At 38.0% G+C, this 23,089-nt stretch overlaps 1 protein-coding gene across 1 annotated transcript in view; it reads right to left on the minus strand.

Moving 5' to 3' along the window:
- PSD (pleckstrin and Sec7 domain containing) overlaps nt 1-23,089 on the minus strand; it is a 1,472,276-nt gene that overhangs the window by 1,255,082 nt on the left and 194,105 nt on the right. The window contains exon 4 of the mRNA XM_044056531.1: nt 17,422-17,973. Coding sequence (XP_043912466.1) covers nt 17,422-17,973 — 552 coding nt within the window. The remainder of the gene's footprint in view (nt 1-17,421; nt 17,974-23,089) is intronic.

A 23,089-nucleotide genomic window follows, 5' to 3' on the forward strand; every position in this document is an offset into this window, starting at 1 on the left:
TTATGCTTATCAGAAATGCTAGCTATTCACTCATTCCACCACATGTACATTGCAGTATTCTCATTTGATTAAACACTACCTGCAAACTACAAAAAAAAAAAAAAACAAAACAAAAAAAAAAATCAAAAACCCTCCCACTTGCAACACATTTAATAAATAATGCAGTCCAGGGCAAACTCTGATCTTCTCCCACTAACTGCTCTCAAAAATCTAACTCTTCCTTTCTGTGCATCCAAGCAGTGAATGATATCCCAAGTTGGTTCTGTTTTTTAAGATGCATCCTAACGGGCTCAGTTACCTTCTCTTCTCCCCTCATTAATAACTTATTTTTCACCCATAGCAAACATGCCAATATTACTTTAGTAATATCCATTTTTTTCTAACCAAGACCGACACCCTTCCAGAACAAACAGGTAAGGTGTACCACATGTTCTCATACTAAAATGGCCAACAAATCTTTCCAAATGGTTTAATACTCACGTGAAGCCAACATATATAGGAATTAGACCTGGACTGTTTTTCAGTACATAAGGAAGTCATGTAGTCCCAAACCTCCCAGATGAAAAAGTAAAGTTATATTGTCAAATCTATTCTGGGTTTGTCTTTTTCTAAAGAAAGTGGGATAGGATACTGTTCACGCTGTCAAAGAACCACTGAAAGACATATAGACAAATATGCAGGAGGAACATCTTTACAACCTCAATTCATTGATCGAATTCTAATAGCAACTATTTTGCTACGAAAGTCTTGATCTTCATCATCCTTCTGTAGGAAACATCGTTAGCTGCCTTTAATGTTGAGGCAGTTCTGATCCCCACATATATAATACTCTAAAGATTCAAGAGGAAAAGAAACCTGTCCCACAGCCTTAGAGAGGGATGGAAATGTATAACTACAGCATGAGTCAACTTTATAACCTGAATATTTGCCACAAGTTGCCAATATATTAATAAGTTGTCCTTCTTTGTGTCTAATATACAAATCAGTGTATCTTCTGCAAAGAATGACAATTTTGCCTTACAATATCACCATTTATAGAGTAACACTGCTAAGTTATGAATTGTCACAGCTAAGATATGTAAGGCAAAAAAGAGGGGGCAGAAGGCCCCCACCACATGGATTTCTGCAGTTGAAATATTTCAGAATATACCTACTGGTTTTGACTCATGCCTGAGACCCCTTACTGTTTGTATGTATCAGCTTAATAAAATCTTCCAATAACTCAAACTGTATCAATCGACAGAACAAAAGTCTCCAATTTGTATCAATCCACAGAACAAACGTTTCCATTTTGTATCAGTCCAAAGAACAAAGGTTTCCAATCAACTCATTGAATTATGTGACAAAACTGTTAAACATTCCCATTGCTGTCAACATGAAGCACCACTAACAGCATTTTGATGGTTTTAGGAAAGGTTTTCTGGCCACAACAAACCTACACTGATTGTTATGGGTCAGTCTTGGTAACAAAGCCTTCAGTCTTTCAAATTACATTGCCATAAAGCATTTATAGTCAAACTTTAATATGTGGGTAGGTCTGAAGGTGGCTAGGAAGCTAGATTTTTCTTCTCATTTTGTCTAGCCAAGATCACAGCATAAAACCAATTTACCAAAGTTTCTCCACTGGCAAAGGTAACATTGTATAGGATTAAAATCATTAAGGGCATTTCTTTTTTTTTTTTTCACATAAGAAATCCTTTGGAAAGCTGACAGGCTCTGAAGACTTTCCTATTGGTTCTTTCTGTAAAACGTTTTCTAATTCTTCCTTACTAATGAGAAATATCAACACCACTGGACTTTGGTTTGGGGACTGTCAGGGCAAATAAAGATCTAGTAAAGTAGTTTCTACCTACCTATCATTCATTTGTGACAAAGAATCTGAACTATACAATTTCTTAACTGCCTCCAAATCCTTCATCTGTATTAGTTCTTACTGATCTGGTCACATCATTTTAAAGTTTTTCCTCCTTTTGAATGGTAAGTCTGAGTCTAAGCTCTTTCAGAAGTAGGGGTGTTATTGAAATACTAACAATGTAACCTAGATTTCTTAACACATTAAACCTAGTGAGACCTCCTGGTGTTTGTCTAAGATAATTCAAGTGACATCCCATGATGATGTTAAATACTCTTTATCAATATTTCTATTAATAATTCTAAAACCATGCTGCTTTCAAGTTATTGAAAAATATCACCGTAAAACGTACGTGATGATCAATTGCACTTATAGTCAACCTCTGTCTAACGTAATTAAAGAGATATTGAATGTTGTTGATATACAAGTTATAAACTGTAATAATGTGCATATTTATATAAATATCTCAGCAATCTATTGCCACAGAAAAAACTTTAAATCATATGAAAGCTCACAGTAGGATGAGCAAAATGCTGTGGACATTGTTAGTAGGTTTGGATACTGAAATATTGTAAGCTGTTTACAAAGCATTAAAACTGTATGTTTACTGAGACTTGTAAAACCCAGTTTAAGACTTAAAATCTAAAGGATCTGACCAGTGCAAAGAACAGTTTGTGCTGAACAATTTGCAATTTATACTTCTTAAGTAACACTTTATGTTCTAGAGATTTGAGTATTTGTTTGAGCTGTGGGGGATGTATCCTGATTTTGTTAAAAGGCCCAGAAAACAACCACTGGAAGTTAGAATGCAATTTCAAGAACTCCGCAGGAAGGGATGAGTTAGTCCCTTCTCTTTATCAAAATTACTATGGACTTCTGATCTTGACTCCTTTACTGAGCTTCCCAAACACTGACCCCACTTTAGTATAAAGTTTTGGAGATCTGATATCCAAGCAAGCCACCTCTCTATTGTTTGCTTTTTTGGTTCCATGTTGTTAGAGTTTGTGTGTGTATGTGTGTGTGTGTGTGTGTGTGTGTGTGTGTGTGTGTGTGTGTGTGTGTGTGTGTGTGCACACCAGTGCATGCTTGAGCTTTCCTGAGTGTGGTTTCATAATCTTTTCCTGTACTTTCTACTGACTTGTCAACCAGGAATTAAATTCTTACATTCCTCTAAAAGCTATGCTGAAATGCTAAATTCTATCCAATGCCTGGAGGTGGAGGTCGATATCGACTACCAATGTCAAAATCTGAGTGGTGTGGTAAGCTATCACTGTCAGGAGGGACAAAGATCCCTATTCTCTGTAGATGTTCAGCAGAGGTAACAATTTTGTCATTTCTAGAGTAGCTCTTATACATAAAAGAATAATGAGCAAATCGGGTCTATATTACAACATCGAAGTTTCAAAACTTCAAATGTTCTAATATCAACCCCTATTCAGCAAACGCTGAAAATAGCGAAGCTACAGAAAACCATTTTTTTTCCTAGAGAAAGAATTCGATTGTCCATTTCTGTTGCTTTGCTATTTTCAGCGCTGTGGTGGAAAGTTACGGGTCGGGTTCAGGTAAATGTGCGATTGGGCGTGGGTTAGGTGAGTTAGGGTTAGGGCGCGGGTCAGGTAAGTGTACGATTGTGTGGACATGAGGGTTAGGGTGGGGTAGGTGAGTTAAGGTTAGGGCACGGGTGAGGTGAGTGTGCGATAGTGACGGACCTTAGGGTTAGGGTTTGAGTTAAGGTAAGTGGATAGTTAGTGGTGTATGTACAGTTTAGTGTAGGGTTAGATGTAAGATTTTAGGTGTATGTGTGTAGATTGCTCATTTGTTTGGTGTGCTTGTGTTGTGTGTATGTGTTTTTGGAACAGAAAATGTTTTCCCTAGGAAAACATTTGCTGTTCTGCATGTTCGATTTTGTAAGGGTTCGGTGAATAGGGGTCGATATTAGAACATTCGAAGTTTTGAAACTTCGATGTTCTAATATAGACCCAGCAAATCTATATCCTTATACCCGCTCTCTCCTCAACATCTAAATAGCCCATCAGTATATGGTAAGCAATAAATAAGTTACTATTTCTCAGGTGTCTAGATAGACTGGGTCCGCTCTATACATTGGTGTTAAACAAAATCAAGTTCTAGTCTCCAACAATACAATAAGACCTTGTTATGGAAGAATGTCCTCACCACCATGGTCTTTAACTCATGTAGACCTCCCATTGGGGGTTATAAACACTAATGTCAAGAGCATCTAGTTACAACTCAGTTTAACCACTAAAATTAGCCTAAACTATGTGTTTGTGCCCTATGACTGCAACAAGAGCTTCCCTCCTAAACAACAACGCTGTCCATTTTTCTTGCTCCTTGTATTTACAAGAAAAAAAAAGATTCTTAGATCCTATTTGTATTAATTTCTGGTATTTACGCTACATGAGGTAGGTCTTCTGAAGACAAGTAATTTGTGCTACAAGGTGTCTAGTGTTGGCAGGGGCACACATTCTCTTAATCAGGTTAGTTAACTGTGTTATATTCCAATAATGCCTTCATATATTCTTCAGCAATCACTAACAGATCTGGGCTAACACTTGTCTATTTCTACAGCATGCAGAGGCAGGGTTCCCAGACTCTGTCCCTTTATATTTACTTGCAGAAATTCTGTATACACACAGAATGGGTTATCAATTACTCTCTTTGTACAGTACTAAATCATCATGTGACAGCCATAAATATGTGTCCACCTTATGCTAGACTTTTTGATTTTTACAGTTAATTCAAACAACCCTAAGTAAAGAACAAGGAGCCAAAAATGGTGGACTTACAAACATAAACAAATTAAAACATAAAAATCCACCATGGAGTCAAATAACTCAACAAACTCCAGAAAGGAAGCCAAAAAGATGAAGAAACAAAACGGCATTTCTATTATTCTGCAAAAACAAAATTTAAGTATAAAACTGAACACAATGCTTTTTGTCCAGCAAATACAAAAACGGACTTCAGACCTGAAATCTGCAATGCCAAGGACACCAATTTAAATGAAAAGCAATCTAATTAGACAATTAAATAATTAAAACAAATTTAAAGGAACAGTCCTTGTGGTATTCAAAACACATGTTGAAAATCAGGCTGGGAATTACTGATAAAAAGCAGATGAACATATAAATAGAATTATGTACAAAATGTTTACTTGTAAAAAACTTGAAATATTGAAAACAGCTTAAAAACAAGTTTAAAAAATGGAAAAGTGAAAAAATGAATACCAGTGTGCATTGCAACCTAAAAAGACTACACAACAAAATGTTAAAGGACATTATATTAAAAAGTAGATATGTGCATATAATGTATGTGTGTGTGAGTGTATAAAAGACAGGGCCTAGAATCTTAATTTATAAATGAAGAGCTTTTTTCTTTAAAATGGGAACTATGGAGGCATTATCATTAATGCCAGGTGTATAGGTGGCCCTAACCTAAGAATCCAGGCTAGCTCTCTAGGTTCCAAAATATCTTTCCAAAGTCCACCTCTAGGATTCACTGACACCTTTTCTAGAATTAAAAATATTAAGAGGGTAGAATGTCTATATAGGACATTGTTTTCATTGCATTTAGAAATGCTGCAATTGTGCTTATATATTTGTTTTCTAAGCTGTCTCAATTTTGCCCAGATAAAATGCTTGGAAAGTAGAGTAGACAGCTAAACAGACCAAACGCTTAGTAGAACAATTACCATCCTGTGTGTAAATAGTAGATCTGAAAAACTGTCAAGGTTAATATGTTATTTGTCAGAAATATGTTTGCACTGATGCAACAACCACACTTGGTGGTCCCCTTCTTATTTCTTGGCACTTGAGAGGCTTATTAGACTTAATAGTTCATAGTTCATAGTTCAGTACTAAGCTAACTACCCTTGTGCAACATTTTAAGCCTAGCCAATTATCCCTTGTGAGACTCAAACCCTGCACCTTGTGTTTGTAAGGCAAACACCTTAGCCATTAAGCCACTCTCCCAAGCCTCCCATGCTATTTCTTATTTTTTCATCACTAGTCAAAATATCCCAGTTTTTGTGAATGATGTATTTGGTTACATTAGAACCAGCATTGTATTGTAGGATGAAAGCCCTGGAAAAATTGACCCCTTCTTTATTAGCCTCAACAATTTGTTCATCTATTTGGAAGTTGGACAGTGTCAAATCTGTGAGTTGATCAAGCATATTTGTAACCTGAGGACCATTAGGCCAATCCCTAAAAGGGGACCATATCTAGTACTCCAACCAATGTAAATTTTATCACTTATAGAACGTACAGAATTCCTTGGGTATCCCTTTCCAGAAACATGGTCTCGAATATAGCCTTTTTGGATAAATACATCTAGATCTGAGATCAAGCTAATCTCATGGATTGGCCTTTAACAAGACTCCTTTTTTTGAAAAATGGATGGGCCCTTTTAAAGTAATGGTAACTGCTGGACAATGTTGGTTTCCTATATAGATTGGAAAGAAAACCATCCCTACCTTAGGAAATAGTGGTGTCCAAATAATTGATTGGTTGGGGTCAGCATGATGGGTGAATTTTAAAAAGGTGGTTGTTTGACTGAGAAACTTATATCTAATTCACAAGACCTCAAAATAAATATATAATCCAGGTATCTCAAATAAAGTTTAACACATTTCAGATATGTAGATGTGAGAACATACCGGCACTTCCAAGATAATATGACTAAATTGGCAAGACCACACCTTTAATTTGTTTATAAATTTCACCTTCAAACCAAATGAAACTGTTTTAACTACTATTTCCATAAAGTCCCTAAGTGCAGAGGTTTGCCTGTAGTCAAAAAATCAATTGGATTATGGCCTCATGACATAATTCAAGGTCTATGATCTGGAGGATACGTGAAAAACAAGTCAATCATGTCAATTGTAAGAAAGACCAACTCTTTGTTCCATAAACTTGGTTTTAGCATCCCAAGAAAACCCCAGGAGTCTCACAATATATATATAAATATATATATATATATATATATATATATATATATATATATATATATATATATATATATATATATAGTTGCAAGTTCTGGACAAGTTTTAAAATATTGTCAGTAACAACTGCTGAAGGATACGTTTTGGTTCCAAAGGCAGATACACTTGGGTCTGAAGGGGTGGTTTATTAAATTTGTGTGAATTTTGCGGATACCAAATATTGTTAGCATAGATGGATTTGGGTTCTTTAAACATTTATAAAGATCTAAATCAAAAGCATGTTGCAGTAATCCATCTTCCATAAAACAATCAATTTTGTAACATGAAAGATGGAATTCATTGATAGATGCTGGAATATGTGAACCGCCATCGCAAATTATTTTCAGCATTTCCCCAATATGATCAATGTTATTAGAAATCACTATGCCCCCTCCCTTGTCAGGTTTTGTAATACTGATAGAATGATTGCTCTTGGTGTCCTTTAACAACTGCTGCTCTTTCCTATTCAAATTGTACCTTTTATTCTCCATCATCCCTTGAAGGGCGGCCACGGTGGTGCAGCGGTTAGCATTGTCGCCTCACAGCAAGAGGTTCCCTGGTTTAATCCAGTGCGGAGTCTGCATGTCCTCCCTGTGGTCACGTGGGTTTCCTCTGGGTGCTCCGGTTTCCTCCCACATCCCAAAGACATGCTGTAGGTGGATTGGACACTCTAAATTGGCCCTAGGCATGAGTGCATGTGTGTGTGTGCCTTCTGTGGAAGGTTGAGCGCCGGGCTGGCAACTCCACACTTTAAAACTCCACTGCCAATCATGAGCGGACAGGTGATCCGCTGTGGCGACCCCTAACCGGGAAAAGCCGAAAGAAGAAGAAGAATTCTCCATCATCCCTTGAACACAGCATTTATAAAAATCTGTTTTGCATGCATTTGAAAAAACTTGAACAGTACTATTGGGGGTACACATAGCTATACTTTATCTCATGTGTATCTTCTTTCTCAGCTGAAATTGCTTCAAATTATATCCCAAAATTAATTTTTTAACAGAGAATTTAAATTCAATTAAATAATCCACTAAATTGTAGGTAGGTGTGGGAACAAACATAAGCCCTTTTTGAAATAATGAAAAATATTTTATCAGTAATGTTAAGGGTACTATAATTATAAATTGTAAAATTATTTCTACTGTGAATAATAAGTTGGTAAACCAGATTAATCAAGACATGAGTCCCTAAATTCCATTCCTGTTACCACTGTCCATTCTCCTCATACCCTGATTCTGGCCCGGTCAGTATTTTGTCCCTCGATTCTCTTGAACAAGCCTTGTCCTCTGCAGGGAAAAGGCAGGTGGATTTGTGCTTACCAACCTCTCCAAACATTGGAGAGGTGGAAACTCTAAAGGGTCCATAATATCGGGTCCATTAATGTCATTAATATTATTTGAAAAAATTCATCTTGTGGGGTGTCATTATGATTTGTTGTGTCAATGTGATTTTCCTTGCCATAAACTGATGATAAGAATGACTATTATTACTAGGCAGATTATTACTGAAATTATTCCTATGATTAGGTAACAGAAAAACCTCACCCATTTCATATCGTGCCATGTCCCTGGCTAGTTTTTTGTTCTTTCTAATTTCAATTTGTTAACATGGGTATCAGTCCTGTCTTTTACAGTTCTCCTGCATAGCATCTATTATGTTCTAACTGACCTCTTTTGGTTATTGTTGTTATTGTTAGAACTATTTAATATTTATTACATCAAGACTTGTGAAACATTATTTTTTGGTGACAGAGCTAAATATATATGTGTGTGTGTGTGTGTGTGTGTGTGTGTGTGTGTGTGTGTGTGTGTGTGTGTGTGTGTGTGTGTGTGTGCGTATGTGTGTGTGTGTGTGTGTGTGTGTGTGTGTGTGTGTGTGTGTGTGTGTGTGTGTATATATATATATATATATATATATATATATAGGAGCACTTTATAAGCTCAAAGTACTGAAATGTCGAATTTCAGAATCTTGAGCTCATAAGGTGGAAGGATCGGAAGATCGCAACCCCAGAAGCACGAAATTCAAAATCTCGAATGCGGAGATTTTGAATTAGTGGTTCTGGTGTTGCGCTGTGTTCATGGATTCGGGTAAGTGTTTATGTTTAAGGGCGTTGGGTAGGGTCTGTAGTGTGTGTGTTAGTCTGTGTTGTTACTGTGATGTGTGTGTGCGAGAGGAATGTAGTTTGTGTGGTGGTGCTTCATGTGTGTGTGTGTGTGTGTGTGTGTGTGTGTGTGTGTGTGTGTGTGTGTGTGTGTGTGTGTGTGTGTGTGTGTGTATGTAGTGCAACCTTGGAGTTAGAATATTTAAATGGGGGGTGTGGGGGGTGCAGCCCTCCTGCATATCATAAGGGTAGGTGTGTGTGTGCTTGTTTAGTTGTGTGCGTGTGCGTTGTATTAGTGTTTGAAAGTGTTGGGAGTTTGAATTTCGCAGTTTTGTGGTTTCGGGATTTAGGCTTTTGTGGTTTTGCGGTTTCGGGCTTTTGGATTTTCCAATTTATGGGCTCGAGATTCTGAAATTCGAGATTTCAGAATTTTGAGCATATAAAATTAATCCATATATATATATATATATTTATATATATGTGTGTGTGTGTGTGTTATCATTACTCACCTTGCTTTCTCTTTTCTCTTATCTGACATGTGCATAGAGTGTTCCTTCATATCTCCCTATACTCTTTTGATGCTTCAGTACAGTCATACAGCTGAGTTAAAGCCACAAAGAGGCTATACAGAAGTTAACTCAAAATGATTCATACCATACTAAGTAATGGTCCAAACTTTCTTAAAGTTTTACTAGAGAAATAGATTGTCATATTTGTAGTGGGAGAGAATTCCAAGCTTAACTGCTCTATGTCTAAACAATTAAACATATTTTTTGTGCAACTATTGGTAAATCCATAAGAAAGTTGTTATTCTTTCAGGTCTCTTTCATGTGACACAAAATTCAGTCCAAACATTGCAGGTAATATATCATTTTTTAGATTGTTAAAGGCAAGCACATGTCATCTCTAAAAACAATTCTATTGAACTGCATATTGTGTTATACTCAACCACCTTACAATGTATGGTAGGGGCCTCACATTAATCTTCTGGTGTATTTTTTTTAGTTGTTTCTATTTTTTTAGAGATATATTATACATCAAAACCTGTCCACAATATGATTTTGAATCAAGCTATTAAACAACACAACCAGGACACTTTCATCTGTACTACTGATAATGCACAAAATGTCCCTCATAATACCATAAAAAAGTCATGCTGTGCTCATCATACGAGCTTCAAATGTATATTTGTCATCAATTAATAGACCTAAATCATTAATAGATTCTTAATTAGGGATCCTGCTATGGTTAATAACATATATTCAGCTTCAAAATGAAGAGTCTTACATTTGTTTTAATTATGGTATACTCTGTTGGTTTTTGTGTTGGTTTTTGACCAGATGTTCAAAGAATCTATATAATTAAGTAATTGTTTTTGGTCACTTTTGGATTCAACTGCATATTTACAAACCAATATGTCTTTGCCAGTTGGATCTGAGGTCATAACAATGCCACAAAAAACAGTTCAAGAACAGACCCCTCTGGGACTCAAATATTTACCAATCTGTATTATGAAGTATGGTTCAGATGCTTTACCCTACTTTTCCTGTTTCCTAATTAACTAACTGCTCTTTCAAAAGCCTTATCCAGTAAACTTGGAAGACTTAAAAGCATGCAGTTATTTGGATGCCCAGCCTTTCTGCCTTTAGGAATAGGGATTATTAGGCTTTCCTTACATGTTTCTGGTGCAAACCCCACATATTAATGCCTCTTGGAACAGAAAAGTTATGCCTTAGCAGTTCTTGACATGAAATAGCTATTTAACCCATTCGGACAAGAAGTCAAATTTGTTTTATTCTTATCATGGCTATCCATATGTCATCTGCCTTCATGGAAGGTTATAATTCACTGTTATCAATACTCATGTATTACATGAAATTGTTAATCACTGTGATTGCTTTTGGCATAATTAGCAATATCTGTTAGCTTTGCACAGAATAGTCTTTTATAGCCACCTGCATTCTTAATTAACAGTTGTATTTTTGATGTGATATTTAGTTTTACAACTTGATATGATGATCTCTTTTATTTACTGACTCGTGTAACTGCAATAGTCAAGTTATTTCTATGACTCTGTGCTGTCTTGTTGTTATCTATCTCTAACTTTGATCTGGGTTATGACTGTAAAAGGACCTTGGACCAGTTCAGTTATCAGATTAGCAAACAAATAAATAACTAAATAAACTACTTAAATTAAACATATTCCCTAAAGCAACATTCATGCAAATTTTTCAGCAGCGGCATTGTTACAGAGGTAACTTCAGAGTCCAAAATGCTACAGCATCTTGAAATCAAAAGCAGCTCCAGAAAACAAGGAACTAATCCAAATGCATTTTTGTAAAACTGTCTCAAACATATCCATTCTATAGTAGCTATAAACCACACTTAGCCAGGGGCAGTGCTTTCTTGCCTCTTTCTGTATAAATCCAGCATTGTTATACTGACACAAGCTCAGTTGCGATTTCGTGCTTAAATCTTTATTAGTGAGTGTATCAGCTGCACTGAGTAACTAAATTATGCAAGGCATCTACATGTACTACATACAGTATGATGCACAAAACCAGGTAAATTCAATAAAATTACACTTCATAGATTTTATATGCAAGTTTTGTGAACCATTCACATAAAGGCAGCTGACAGTCAGGGTTTCAGCAGCTCTGCAAACCTCCTAATTATAATTGTGCGTGTATATAACTGTACAGCATGGTGTTTTAACAGCAGTTAATAAAGACAATAAAATATAACACATTTTTGCTGGCCTGTGTTAGACTATAATTAAGTATGAACTGTTTCAATGGGAATCCTAACATAAGCATCAACTCCCCTTATACATTCAGATCTTGCTCATACCTTCCTTGTTCCAAAAAATAAAGTGGTGCTATTTTACAGTTGTTGATACCCATGTGGTCGTTTGTTGAAGTCTAGAAGCATATATCTGCAGCTGACACACCATTTACACAACACACATATAGGCACACAAAACATAAACAAAGGCACACTCACAAGTATATCTCTCTAAATATGTACATATTGTTACTTACAGAAATGCATATTTGCCTCTGTGTATTTGCAGACACATCTCATATGTAGTACTACTTTGATTTAGTCGTATCCTTTTAAGTAACTGTCAAGTTTTGCAAATTAAGGAGGATTAAGGATTAGCTGAAAGTCATGAAAGTACCAGATACTCTATGCCACATCCCATCACATTTGGTGGTATGGAGACCTCAGAAATAAGGACTTCAGCTGTGATATGGGCTTATTTTCACTGAAGCCTACAGTGTGAATGGAGTATTCCCCAAAGTTTGAAATGTCAAGACCCACTAGAGCAAGTCAAGAAACATGGAGGCTGAATGGTAGAAAAATGGACTTACATATACCAAGCCCCAGACTGCCATTTCTTGGAATAGTCTCTTTTCCCTAAGGTATGGAGCTGTCATAGTTGGTATATATAAGTTCAGGGGGTTTGAGGGGTTTCTCTCCCTGCAATAAGGAAGTTTAGGAAAAGAGCAGTCTTCAACATTTGGTCTTTTCCTGCAGTTTCAGTCCTTTTGAAGGCATGTTGGCATTTCAAGTGCAGACATTTCAACAGAGAGCCATTTCGTACATACAGACTTATATACATGAGCATAAATCTGATTTTTTGGAAGAAAAACAATAATCTCTTGAAGGAGAAAAGGTGCCATAAATACTCTAATGAAGTTCTACCGGTGAGCATCTCTTCTGAGTAGTAACAATGTACTCTCCATGAATATCAGGCATACACAGTATCAAGGGATTTACCGTGTTTTGATTAATAACCCAGTCTTCAAGAACTTTTGTCATACACCACATACAACTTTAACTAAAATAGTTTTTATAGGTTCATAGGTGTGTACTAGGCTAATGGCCCTGGAGCCTTTACAAGCCTAGCCCATAGGATTACCCTGACATCGTGCCACCCAACCTTAGTTCCTAGTGCCTCTGTTGAGTAGAGCCACTGGAGTTATCCCCGGGGTGAATTTTCTATTTCCCATCCACTCATCAAGATTTCTCTTGAAGAGGGCCAGTGAGGTGCTCTGCTTGACATGCATTGGAAGTCTATTCCATAGCATGGGCAGTGTCTGGGTTATGAACCTGTCCCTCCAGCATGTTCTGCCGATTGTGGTAATGAGGATGAGGTCTCTGGAGCATGTCGTGTGGAGGGATTGGGATTTCTTTAGAGGTAGCATTTCTAACAGAGCTGGGTCAGACATGGCTTTGTAAGTCAAGCAGAGATCACCTCTAAGTAGGCTATATGAGACAGAGAATAGTTGGTGTTTTTTGAGCCTGTCCATATAGGACAAGTGTTTAAGGCCTAGGATTCTCTTTGTGAGGTACTTTTGCATCCTCTCCAGTTGTTGCAGGTGTGTAGTGAGGTACATGCCAAATGGGGTGTTGTACTCGATGATTGGCCTAATGAGGGAAGAGTAGAGGGAGACAATGAACTCTTTATTCCTGGATGCAAAACCCTTAGTAATGAGATGTGCCACATAGAAGGACTTTCTGACCACAGTGGCAACGTACTCGTCAAAAGAGAGGTTGCTGTCAGCCTGTGTTCTCAGATCTCTTATAACACCTTCTGTGTTCAGTGGACTACCATTAATGTGGTAATTCAAGGGAACCTGGTTTTTCCCAAAGGGGATGAAGACACATTTTTTTGGCATTGAGCTTAAGGCCATGGTTCTGACACCAGTCGTTGGTCTCACTGAGGCCTTTCTGTAGGATGTCAGCATCACTTGGGGAGTTAATAATAGCTCCTAACTTGCAATCATCTGTGAACTTTGTCAGCCAGAGTCGCTTCGTATTGGCCTGGACTTCAGAGAAGTAGCTACCAAACAGAAGAGGACCCAGGACCGAACCCTGTGGGACTCCACTCGTGACTGGTTGGCAGTCTGACTTGGAGTCAGCTACTTTCACACTGTGGGTTCTATCTGTGAGCCAGTTTGCAAACCACCTAGTGATATAGGGGATGATGCCTAGCTTAGTGAGTTTTTCTATGATTCCTGAGTGGGGAATGGTATCAAAGACCTTGGCCAGATCAAGGTAGGCTGTATGAACCACCTTGCCTTCATCCACAGCTCTGGTGACTGACTCAAAGAAGTCGACCAAGTTAAGCAGGCATGATCTACCCTTTACAAAACCAAACTGTGTAGGATCCAGAGTTTGGAAATTCCCTATATCCTTGTTTATTAGGTCCATGATGATGCATTCCATAGCTTTGCATATCAGCCTCGTCAGGCTAATGGGGCAATACTTTCCTGTGTATATTTTAGCATTAGAAAATCCTACAAATAATCAGATAACTGAAATATAATGGTAACTCTTCTGACTGTGAATAGTCTCAGGGAAAATAACTTATTTTGGATAATCATGTAATATTTTTATAAACAGAGCTGTGCTTGACATTGCAGTGCTGATAGTTATATAAAACATGACATCAGAAGTGCTGTATGTTTCCTTAATTATCTGTGTCAGAATACCAGAATGATCCCTGCCTGAAATGTGATCACATATACCTGCATGATTTTATTACTTTTTATTTATTTATTTAACATTTGTTTACCGGGAAAATCCGACTTAGAACAAAGCAAATTTTCAGCGGAGGCCTGCGGAGAAAAAATCCAGCAGATATCTTTGTAATGTGGGAGGAAACTGGAGTACCCAGAGAAAACCCAGGGAGGACATGCAGACTCCACACAGAAGGCTCTCCAGTTGAGAATCGAACCTGAAAACCTCTTGCTATGAGGCAACAACACTACTGCTGCACCACTGCACCGTCCAATGCCGTCAGTTATTCTGAATTTATTTTGTAACCTATTACAACAGAGAACATATACATCATTAGCTGTATGGTAGTGTGGTAGTATTATATTATGCACATACAGAGGAAAGTTAGGCAGAATGCCCTGGCTATAAGTTTGATTCACATGTTTAGGGAACTAACACACTGTAATCTGACAAAGTCTTTCATAGTCTTTCAATTAAACAAACACCCTTGCTACAACTCCATCTTGGTTCTTTAAATCAGAACTTAATATGAGTTGCTTTCACTCAGTTAGAAGGAACAAAAGAGGTACTTCTAAATGTTTTAATCTTTCAGAAGTACTGTCTTTTCAGCAACTGTCAAAGTTCCTCTTACTTCCTCCAAACTTTGAAAACCTCAGTTCAATATTTCAGTTAGAACCTTTGCTTCAAGAGATCAAATAGCTTTAGATCGCTCAAATCAGCACATGCCTTCCCATTTCAGCTCTTTTCATCAGTTAATAGATTTTTTTGTTCTTTTTCGGGTTCTGAAACATCTTACGTTCCTCAAGAATTTATATTCTTGGCATGAATTTCACTGCTGTTCTACCTGCTTCAATTACTAAATAATGTATTTCTAGTTGCATTCTTTATTTAAAAATGTCACAGTTAAAAATTGTCTCCAGTTGTCCATTTTGCTTAGCAGTAAACAAATAAACAAACAAACTATGAATATAACAAATCTGTTGTTTTGATGAAGGTGAAACGCTTCAAAAACATACAGAATCCTTAGAAACATTGATGAATTACCCTACCAACAATTAGACCCATTAGAATGTTCATAGTCTTGGTCAAGCACTGCCCTCTTATTTTTGAGAGAAATTTGCAATTTACGAATTTTTATGAAGGAGAAACACATTTGATGAAAGAATCCCTCTGTACAAGAATCTGTTTTTGCTAAATGGTATAGCTTATTTGTCTTCATTTTGCATACAGAGCTTGATGGAAATTTTATGTCATTTCATTTGCATAGACATATTTTCAGCTGCACAAATTCAGCCACACATTGCACCCAAGCCACATGTTTAGAGTAACATAAAATGTCATAAATGTTCCCATTTTTTAAACCAAATATTTAAAAAAAATAGCACAGCATCTTAATTGGTGAATAACTATGAAAATGTGTTTATGTGTGCATTGGAACACTTAAGTCTTTTAAGTTTCCAGCTCTGGTCTTTGGTATGCCAGAGAAAATATAAAAGGTATTCAAGAAGTTCTTTCTTGTTTTATACTGGTAATAGGTTTCACATTTTTACAGAATCAGTTCTAGAATGATATCTCTTCAGCTGTTCTTTGTATCATTAGTGCTTTATCTGTTCTCTGCACCATTATATTTATATTCTGCATAATTATTTATGTTCTCCTATGGTTTATTTCTGTTTCCACCAGCATGTAAGGTCATTGTGGTGTTAAAGCGTTATCATAAAAGATATTTATAATTTTTACTGGGTGTGACAATAGAGTCAGGATAGTTTCTACTTTAGGAATTGTTTTTCAATATCAAAAAAAAAAAAAAAAAAAAAAAAAACAGGTACAGCAGCAATTACATGATTCAAAAAGCCAGTATCAAAATATTTTCTTGTGATGTCAATTAGCTTAGCAGCTTCAAGTCTGCAGAACCTTTTATTGGTTGTCTTATTTTATTTTTAGAATAATGAAAGCCAGAGCATGCTATAGGTCTGAGTAGTTTTGTGGCAACTGTTTTATTACTCTATCATTATCTCAGTGTTTTGAAGGACCAGCTTCAGATAATTTGTAAATAAACAGTTAATATACTATAGTTCATGTTTTATTCAGTTATATTTCCAGTGTTGTTGTTGTCCACTGAATATATTTTATACATATGAAATATTTTTTATCCCACAGTTTCATGGCTGAAGTCTTATCGATATCAATTCTTCATATGGCTACACTAGCCATAATACATAGTCCCACACGTGTTCTCACTCATGGTTCTTTCATGACTATCCATTCACCCTGGCCTGGCAGCCGCACTGAGCTCCTATCCCCACCAGAGCTGCAGAAATGTTTCTGACTTTGGGCCATACATCATCCTAGACCCCCCCACACACATACACATACACACACCGAAAGAAAGATGAGTGAGTAGTACGTCAGCATTCCTTTATTTTCCCTGCCTGCTCCATCTGGTGCCTGAGCTGCTAAATAAAGTCAGGTCAGCTGGGTCTGTACCAATGGAGCTAGCATTACAGCGAATACTGAAACTTACTGTAATACCATTAAAGCATTTTAAAGGGAGTTTCATCTCTAGTACCCACTGGCATGGCGAGCTCTGGCTACATACTGCTGCTACTTAAATGTGGTAGATTCAGTTTTATAGGTAATAGCCAAGCCAAGGCAAAGCAAATTAAATTTTTACTCCTATGAGTTCAATAAAAGTGATGGAAGTTATTTTGGTTTTGTTACATTATACCTTCAGAAGGAAAAAGTACAACTAAACCAACATGTGTCATCCCCCAAGAGGCACTTGGAACAAGAAAATAGTGAACTCTTCTGGGTCAGAACAAGAAAATAGTAAACCCTTCTGGATTAGAACAAAAAAATTGTGAACTCTTCTGGATCTTGGTCTCAGTCAGGGAAGGCATCATGAGAATAAGGCAAGACTTTTGGACTTACCTTGACAGTAACTCTGCATTCCTATCATTCTCACTGGCAGCCCTAGGTACAGCTATAGGTTCTTCTATGTGAGTAATTCTTTCAGAAAATGTACTTTCTTCCTTTGATATTTTCTCAGATTGATGTACAGATATTATCTGAGTTTGTCCATTCTTAGCATCCAAAGCCTTTGCATCTTTCTCTGATGATCCATGGATTTCTGTAGAAGTGGAATCTGTGACAGAAGTCAATCCAGAATCCAAGTCTGTCTCTGCATGAGCCCAGGGTGCAATTTTTTTCTCAATCTCCTTGGCACTGTTATAGATTTGACTTTGAACTTCTGGGGTCAGGGCCATCAAGTCAAAAGTGAAAACACTCCCATGGCTCTTAATAGGGGAGAAGAGAATGTCAACTGAATCTAAGCTAGTATAGGATGTGCCTTTGGCACGGTGAGACTCAATGATGGTTTCAAAGTGTTTGCTGAAAGAATCTATACCATCTTCACGAAGTCTTTGGCAAGTCTCAATAAGCAGTGGAGACGTGAGTAAGATCCTTGTGTCTTTATTTATAGGCCTGAAATTTAGAAAAAGTAAAAAAGTTAATACAATATTAGTTTCAAGTACATATAATACTAATTAAAAGGTAGGGATCTCTTTGTTAACTTTGAAGAGGTAAATCACCACAGTGGTATATGAAACTTCTATAAATGTGAACTATACAGTTAACATGGACCAATAGCAATATGGCTATAAAATTTTGCTGAGCTTGAAGTATGAAATACCAAAACAGGAAATGTGGCAGCAAAAATGCAAAAGGCCATAATGGTATTGACATCCATCAGGACAGTAAATGAAGTGAGAAGAAGTGACATGTCCCTGATTCATACATAATGACTGGATGGAGGAGACTGTAAAATGTGAGTGATTATTTGGTGACTAACATGGCACAAAACCTTTTTATATTAAAAGTTAATTGTTTGCAGACTTGAAAACACTTGTACATCCTGCTGAAATTCTGATTACTACTTCACTCTGGAAATATATTGCATACAATTAATTAAATAAGAAAGTATGGAGATGTCTCTGATATGATTCTGGTACAATGTTTTCCTATTCAATGTAGACTTCCAAAAACAATGGCAATACCTTAGCTCTTACTTTCCTGAGTGTGTCAGTGTCATATCGCAAAGCTTCCCCACCTAGGTCCCCTTATTTACATTTACATGTCCTTGTACTCTGTTTCATCTCCTAAATATGAAGCATATTAAAATTGACATCCTCCTCTGTTGGGATGTTCTGCTTTTGCTACCCATCAACCTTCCATACAGAACCAATTTCCTTCTGACTTTTCTCCTCCAGGACGAAACCGCATTGTGTCCTTGCTCTACGTTTCTTAACTAGAAGATCTACTACCTTATCAGAAACTTGTTAATATTTCTAACACATCAACATATGAAAGTCTAACACGTCAACATACAAAAGTCTTGCTTGGTTTGCATTGGTTTGCATTGTACCCTCCACACAGGACTCACTATTGTTTCAATCTCAACATTTAGATCACTTGTGACAGAAAACAAAATCAAATTATCATAACTTTGACTACTTCATCCTTTCTAATCCCACCATTAAAATACACTTAGGAAACTGTAGCAGACAACTGGGATCTACAAACAGCCATCTTCTAGTACCTCAAAGGAATTATAATAAACATGGTGATGCCCTAACCATAGTTTGCATAACAAATATGGAATTCCCTTTCTTGCAAACTTTTATACAATTTTCTTTTAATCACTTTAAAGAATTTTTAAAGGAAATGAAACATACTACTGATGCACAAATTCTGTTTTCTCTCTTTCCTCAAAGTACAGCCAAGTGACACTAAGCACAGTGCAGGCTTGCCAGTCTGATCAGACAGGCAATGCTTGCTTGAAGAAGCAGGTACATGATTCTGTGAAAAACCTACTTCAGCCACTGCATGATTCATGACAGCAGCATATCAGGCAAAAAGAAAGATTAAGTGTAATTGTATTTTTAACATGGAGATCCTCAGGCATCATTTTGGTTTTGCACTGCTGTGTGCTGGTGGCCAGCGAGCAAGCAATGCAACATGGAGATGCCTGCCAGCTACATATTAAGTAACTGGTGAGGGGATATTCAGGGAAAGAGATGTAACACTCTTATTTAATGCACGTTGCAGTGTTGTCACTATTTAAATATCAGTTTGCAGTAGAACACCATCTACTGCAGTAGACAGTAACAAGTACCTCTAGAGAGAGAGGGTCCTGGCCTGTGGTGACCTCTATGTCAAGAAACAGTGACCCTAAAGATGCATGTCAGTGAGCCTAACCAAACACTAGTTAGTTAACCTGTCTCTGTCAGCTAGGGATGGTCATGCAGGTTGGTATAAGTCAAAAAGTCCAAGTTCACCTTGTGACCAGTGAAATTCAAAGCCCATATCTTAGATCTGTGACTCATAAAGGATGTCAGACAGGTAACGTAAAGGTAGTGAAGTCAGTCTGTGGTGCTTGCAAACTACTGGATGTAGCCCTCTATGTGTTAGAGAGGTGCATCTGTTTTGGCAGCTATAAACTGTCCCATTTGAAATTTGAATGAAAATTACAATTTTTACCTACACTATTGTCAAAAGCTCCTCATACTGTAAATTAAAAAAATGTATTGAGAGATACAACTCCCATTTAAAGAAACTGCACTATTTTTAAAACTAGAAGCTAGGATCTGGCAGCTTCTTCTCAAAACTAGAAGAAGAAAGTATCCTTGATTTGTTCCTGACTACACTTACAGAAATACTGGACAAATCATTCTCCAGGAAGATATCAGCAAGTCAATTCATATCACATGGGGGAGGGCATGATGAATGACAAATTTTCAGCTGCATAGTTCCTTCAGTGGTGTAAGTGCTGAATTATCATTTGCCAGATCCACTCACCACGTTTGGCAAGCATCTGTAAACAGAGTGGCTGAACTCTTAAGAATGATCCCAGAAAAATGAAAGGAGCATGCAAAACTCCATCCTTCAGTGCTATAGCATGTACCCCTGTTGTTTCAAAGTCATTAAAACATATAACAGATCTATCTCTTACATCTGCCCCAGGATTCATAAAGCTTGCGCCAGGTGCAGGCATAGCGTCGGCGTTCTCCTGAGCGATCCAGGTACAAGCTGTTCCCACGTGCACTATCTGCATACGCTACGCCCGCACAACTCCCGGGCCCTGTATGCTAATTACCCCATGTGCAGCAGTGTAGCATGCAAATGAAGGTATGTAGCAATCCAGGAAGTGGTGCAGGTGTAGTGTAAGCATGCAGAAATGTAAACCATAGAAAACGGTTTACATTTCTGCAAACATAAAATCGGAGCCATGACAGCCGACCAAACACATGCATTATATTGTTTATATATCCTGTAATCCACAAAATGAAGCAGCTTTTCAGGCAAAACAATAAAGCCCTGAGCAGGGCAAGCTTAGAAAATTGTGAAAAAAAAACACTGAACTGTAGTGTGCTGAGCCATCTGTGGGGTTTTTTCACAATTTTCTAAGCTTGCCCTGCGCAGGGCTTTATTGTTTTGCCTGAAAAGCTGCTTCATTTTGTGGATTACAAGTTTTATTTGGAAGCTGCTTTGAATTTTGTTTTGTTTTTTATATTGTTTATATATGCCAATGGCAAAATATATAGCCACTGGCATAAAAAAATCTGCAAAATATAAAATTAACATTTAATGTATATAGTCGCATTATCGCGACGTGGAAGCACAGGGCAGCGGCATGCAAAGGGGATCGCAAGGAAAATATAAAAATATAGAATAAAACTGCAATGCAACACATATCATGATTTCCCCATAATAGTCAGTGGCAGGCATGCTACACCATACTATGGCGCAAGGGTTGCTAAGGGACTGTGACAGTGTTATGCATGGTAGCTAGGAATTAGTAGGCAATGCCATGCAAATGAGAGGAGTAATAGTGAATTACAGATTCCCCGCTGGTGTAAGGATGCACTTCACAGCATAGAGTTATAACACCGAGGTGTGCCCTTAAGATAAAGATGACATCAAGAGAGGGGTGTGTCGCCATTGCTGTAAGTACATTGGAGCATTGTTAAACCGGTTTTCCCCTACCTAGGCAAAGCTGCAGGATAGGGGTGTGTTGAACTGGCCATAGCTTTGCTTAGCTGAGAGTACACAAGGTAACCGAGTATGCATGTGAACAGAAATGAAAACGCTCATAAACCTGGTAAACGGGTTTGCGCAGTACGCACTGCAGCTGAAACAGGAAGGATATAGGAAAGAAATGAGGAAATGCTGCAGCAGGGAAATTGGAGTACAAATGACTAATTAACACCTAGAAGCCTACAGTGAGCCATTGACAACAGCTAACAAGGCTGCAAGCAGCTACCTGCAGAACAGGAAAGGGGAGGGGCTGTACTGCAAAGTAAACAGTAAAGTGTCAAAGCAGAGCAAAGCCGATTTTCAGTATATCAGCTACAAGACACATTTTGCCATGACTGGGTAGGGAAAGTACAAAACAAGAAAGATGGCAGGTGGATGCATGCCTGATAATGGGAGGGGATCCAGGTTTAAAAGTGAATTAAAGGGCAACAGGTTATTCAAGGCAGGCAAGCATAACTCCACAGTAAAGGCCCCACACTTGCAGTACTCATTGTAAAACCCATAATTAAGACACTCTGCAGCTGGAATAGCTCATACACACCCAATGACATCAGCATCATCCATAGCACAATAGTATATCACACACATTTGTGTATTCCCATACACTCTGCACCAGTGGTGTATACAGACTGTGAACTTTTAGTATGTACATGTTACGGGCTGCCACAGTTTTGATCCACCAGCATGTGTTGGAGACTGAAGGTGGAGTGGAGGATGATACACACAACCACCTCAGGCACCAGAGGAGGAAGAGGAGACTGTTCAGACCCAGGGTAACCTACCAGGGGCTGCATGATCTGGAGATAGTAGAGCATTACAGGGTGGATAGGGACATCCTACAGCAACTTGTGGAGCTGTGCCGGCCACACCTCAAAGTCAGAACAAACAGCGGGGAACCCATCCCAGTGGATACGATGGTATGTGTAAGCCTGGGAATACTTGCTACAGGTACCTTTCAAAGACCAACTGGAGATATCATGGGGATCTCAAAGGCATCAGCATCCTGGGTACTACACCAGTTCCTGGATGCCATGTTACCACATGCCAATGAGCACATATACTTCCCCTGAATGCAGGAGGAGTTGGCCAGCAATATGCATCTCTTCCACCATGTGGCAGAATACCCGGAGGTACTGGGTGCAATAGACTGCACACACATACACATCAAGTCACCACCCGGTGAGCAGGGTAGGCACTACATAAACTGCAAGGGATACCCCTCCATCAACTGCCAGGTCATGTGCAATGCCCAGGGCATTATCATGGATGTGTGTGCTGGCAGCCCTGGAAGCTATCATGACTCCCACATCTGGCATGCCTCACAGCTGTATCAGTTATTTGCCAGGGGGGACATCCCAAATGGCCACCTGGTGGGGGATGCTGGCTATGCACTGGAACCATGGAGGATGACTCCCATCAGAAATGCACACACACCCATGCAGGAATGCCATAATGAGGCACACACACAATCCAGAATCATCATAGAGCGTGTGATTTGGATGCT

The sequence above is a fragment of the Protopterus annectens genome, chromosome 14.part0, assembly GCF_019279795.1.
Source record: "Protopterus annectens isolate FY-2018-M chromosome 14.part0, PAN1.0, whole genome shotgun sequence".
Taxonomy (NCBI): domain Eukaryota; kingdom Metazoa; phylum Chordata; order Ceratodontiformes; family Protopteridae; genus Protopterus; species Protopterus annectens.